General features: G+C 41.1%; 1 protein-coding gene across 4 annotated transcripts in view; it reads right to left on the bottom strand.

Annotated features, from left to right (window-relative positions):
- The window catches only part of QRICH2 (glutamine rich 2), a 71,398-nt gene extending 68,202 nt beyond the window's left edge, over positions 1 to 3,196 (bottom strand). For all 4 annotated transcript variants that reach the window (XM_072990496.2, XM_072990497.2, XM_072990498.2 and 1 more), the window contains exon 1: positions 129 to 3,196. In XM_072990496.2, the coding sequence (XP_072846597.2) occupies positions 129 to 752 (624 nt within the window). In that variant the 5' untranslated portion in view covers positions 753 to 3,196. The remainder of the gene's footprint in view (positions 1 to 128) is intronic.
- Positions 3,197 to 4,321: the final 1,125 nt, after the last annotated feature.

The following is a 4,321-nucleotide window of genomic DNA, read 5'->3' as shown; positions in this document are numbered from 1 at the left end:
TTTAACATTTAAATCAAAGGCAATGATTGTAATACTTTTATTAAACCTCCCTCCCGGTACTGATAAAAGTCCTATATAAAACTGCCTGCTGTTAGATCACTTATTACCTGGACATGAAGTTCACATACCTGGTTGACACCGTCCTCGTTGGCTTCCACTCTTTTCTGCATCTGCATCATTTGCCACATGTCAGCGACAGCCGTAGCTGATCCACTCTTGGACTTCTCCAGCAAATCAGTCCCAGAAGGCAACCTCTCCAGGCCAGCAATGTGCTGCTCAAACCCTTTCAGCTGTTTCCCCATCCCTTTCACCTTATCTTGCACCCCATGGACTTTATCCTGCACTCCCTGAACCTGGTCTTGTACCCCTTGAAACTGGTCTTGTATTCCATTGACCTGATCTTCCACACCATGTAGATTGTTCTCCACCAGAAACAGTTTCTTTTCCAAGTCATTCAGTCGAGCAGCAACATCTTCAGCTGCAATCGGACCCCTGCCCTCTTTCTCCTTCTCTTTCAGCAATGCCTCTTGGGCTAATAAATCCTCGAGTCCTGTCTCAATAGCAGCAGCCACGACTTCTGGCTTAGGTGGGGGACCCTTGTCCACCTTCACCTCCGCTTTGATATCCTCAAGGTTGAGGTGCCGGAGGATGGCATGGAGGAGGGCATGGAGGGCATTAAAATTGACAATGCCAATCTCTGGGGTCCCTATGGAGAGGTCAGCCAGCTCATACAAACTGACCTTGACAGACATTTTTGCACCCCTTTGGCAATGCTTTTGGTATGGGATAAAATAATTTTTAAAAACTCTTCTTTAAAAAGATAGATAAATCTGGGCTCTTACTTTAACCTCCCACCCTCTCTATAATATTTATCTAAAGTTGCGACGGGAAAATAATTTAGTGAATTAAAAAAAAGAAAATTAATTTAGTAAATTAAAAAAAAGAAAGAAAGAAAGTGCCGTCTGGAGCCTATAGCACCACTGCTAAGAATGAGAAGGTTCCCATCCTAAATGATTGACTGCAAAGCAACTCCTCTAGGTTTCGGTGCTTCGTTTGCCCATCTTGCCCTTTAATACCAAAAGGGCCAGCCTCCACTTGAAGAGCTTAGGAAAAGCTTCCCTGAGCGAAGCGGCCGTGACCTTTTCTCCTCCCTCAGCGCCCCAGGCCACCGACCCCCCCCCCAAAAAAAAGCTCCGCTGAAGCCTAGCTAGCAATAGACAGACACAAGAGCGGCTCCAGCGCCTCGCTCCGAACAAGAGAACCCTCGCCGCCGTAACAATGCACCCCCGTTCGAATGCCTACGTTCCATTGGTTGTCTAATAGACCGCCCCGTTCTACCATTCGCCGTAACAGCTGCCCATGTGCTTTTGTTTACACCACCGGCCGCCCATTGATACGTTCGGCGCTTTCGGTTGCTAGGCTACTCTACGACTCTCATCTACGTTCTGTCGCACGACTTGCTCCGCCACGGTAAATAGTTCTCCCTTTTTTTTGAAGCGCTGGGAATACTGACGAGAAAAGGCAGGAGCTGCGCATCTGGAATGCGTGCGCGGCGTGTGTCGTGGATGGCTGAGGGCGCTCGAGTTTAATGTATAGAATCTGTGGAGTAGTGTTTCATACGACGGTCCTGTTCTCCAGAACTAGCACTTTGTATATGACTGTGGGCAAGCTCTCCACCGGACCTCTAAGAGAAGTGTACAGTATTAAGTACGTGTATTAGGTGTAAAGATACCTAATACAGCACACTTCTCTTAAAGAGCACTTGTAATATTTATACCCAATACTTCCACTTCTAAAAATTAGACCAAATAGGACCGCTTGAGGTGAGATCTGTAAGCAGCTGAGATGCAAGGATGGCATCAAATGACATACTCGACTTCCCAGTGACCCTGTTTAACCCAGGCGTGTAGACAATTCCAAGTTTCTTGCAACATACTCAAAAGTGTAAAATAAAAATTGGACTCGGGGAATGTGCTAATTGCTGTGCTTAGCTGTAACCCCGACCCTTTTACGGACACACACTTGTTTCAAGCCAAAAACAAAAGATAAATAAAAGATCAAACAAAAATGTAGTGACACCTTAAAGACTAACTCTAAATGTTAATGTGAGCTTTCCTGGACAAGTCTACTTCCTCAGACATAAGAGAGGAAGTGGAATTGTCCACAAAAGATAACCTTGAAATATAGCAGTCTTTAAGGTGCCACAATGTTTTTGTCTTTAATTTTTAAATTTTTCTTTTGTTTTTTGCTTGATATGCAAGCACACATTAACATGGCTACCTCTTCTATAACACATATATAATGTACGGAATATATAATTTCAGTACTATATAAAAATATTTTTGCTTGAAAGTATATGCCAGTTTTTCACCTTAAAACCCCCACAAGGTGGATTATTCCAATGACCTAGAAACTATTTATCCAAAGTAGGACTCCTACTAAAAGCTAAAATAAGAGCAAGATTATGGCTCTTCTTAGTGGACTTCCTTTCATGTATGTCAGCCCTGACAGCAATCTTCAGAGATTCTTTAGACTAGCTTCTTGCCTTAGGCAGTGCTTGATTTGTGCTTGGGGGCTGTTTTCAATAGCCATATGTGAAGAACTAAAAGTGTTCATGAGCATATACAGAGCATGTTCCCCTCACCAATTAACAACTGCAATCTCCCCCCCCCAAAAAAAACAACTTTATTAGGGATCCAAACAGGTGGGTCTGATTGAACAAAGAAAATGTATGTCTTTTCCGGGCTCAGAGTTTCAGGATATTCTCCAAATCATGATCCTTCTTGAGTAAATTAATGGGAAAAACCATTTCCATGCATTTATCTACCTGTTGTCCATCCACATAATGTGAGGTTTCTAGAAACCCAGTTAAAAGCCCTGTTAAAATAAAGCTAGCAATATTCCCTTGTTTGCTCAAGCTGAAGTAGAGTACTGTAAATCTGCTTATGTGGGCTAACTGGGGATTTTGTGCCATGATACAGATTTGTGTCTCCCTGCATGAATTACCCCTGCCAGAGTTCCTTGTGCACAGGAAGGAGGGTGTGTGTGGTTTTTAGGGGACAAAGTACCATAATAATCTGTCACATGGACCCCACAGGCTGTGGGAGCTAGTGGTACTGAAAGCACTGGTTAACAGTGCTGCCTTGTGTTATAAGTTTTGTAATAGTCTGTGGAAAAAAATGTACTTGGGTCTTGTCAGGGAGTAGAGAGAAAAATTTCCAGTGCAGAGTTTAATTTCTAGACAAATACTAGCCTGGTATATTTCAATCAGTCTTGCCTAATAAGAGACTTGCCACAAGCAGTATAATCAAATCCCTAAGTAAATTTTGCCGGTGCTGCACTATTGAGAATTTAACACTCCTCTAACTCAGGTATTCTGGGAGTTGTAGTCCAAAAGCCCAACTTCCTCATCTCTACCCTAACTTCTTCCCTTCCAAAAAAAAAACAAACCCATAAATGCATCCATAGCTGCATCACCATTAACTGATTTTGAAGGGCTCTCGAAATAACATGTTTTTTCTAGCTTTTAATTTAGAAAGTTTTATTGTATCACAACAGTATTTTACTATATAACAATATTTGTCTAGAAAATACAGTATACAGCATTTTTCCTCTGCTTTGTTGTATTGAATATTATACTTCCAGTGGCTTGCTTTAAAATAGTTTGAACTTCACATAGTTCAATAATAAGCTTCTATTGAATTGTTCTTTTTAATATTGTAAGTGACCTTGAGAAAACTCATGGAAGTTAATAAATATATTTTTAAAATATGAGTTCAGCTAAATGAAAACATTCATAATTAATTCAGATTCTCTGCAGTATCAATATCTTCATATCTGGCTTCACTATGGAAGATATGGATATAATCCATGCTTAGGCTAACCTTCCCAAGGTTTATCTACAAATTAAAATTCCACTAAATCCAGACAGGTAAATTGGGACGTAAGCTTTGGTCTAGACTTCATGCTAGATATCTAGGGATTGGAACTGGAATAACACAAATGAGAAAGATGTAGTTCAGGAAGACTGCATTGAACTGTATGCGTTCTTTATCTATTATGATCATGGCCAGCACCTTGCTGCAGTGGGGACAGTTTCTATGTACCTAGTAGTTTATGAAGTGTTGAACATATGTCAGTGATGAGGCCTGGTAAGCGTATTCCATACAAGTTAATTTGCAAACAAGAAAATATCCCAAAGAACATACTCTAGTTCACCATTGATGGGGGACTTTTACAAGCAGTAGTTCCTGCAGCTCTTAATTGCTGTAACTAATGCTGAACTTTCATTATACTCATAATGAATCCTAGCTGAATTCTA

The sequence above is a fragment of the Pogona vitticeps genome, chromosome 2, assembly GCF_051106095.1.
Source record: "Pogona vitticeps strain Pit_001003342236 chromosome 2, PviZW2.1, whole genome shotgun sequence".
In the NCBI taxonomy this organism is placed as follows: Eukaryota; Metazoa; Chordata; class Lepidosauria; order Squamata; family Agamidae; genus Pogona; species Pogona vitticeps.
Note: the sequence above shows the minus strand (reverse complement) of the source record. Positions and strands in the feature narration are given on the sequence as shown.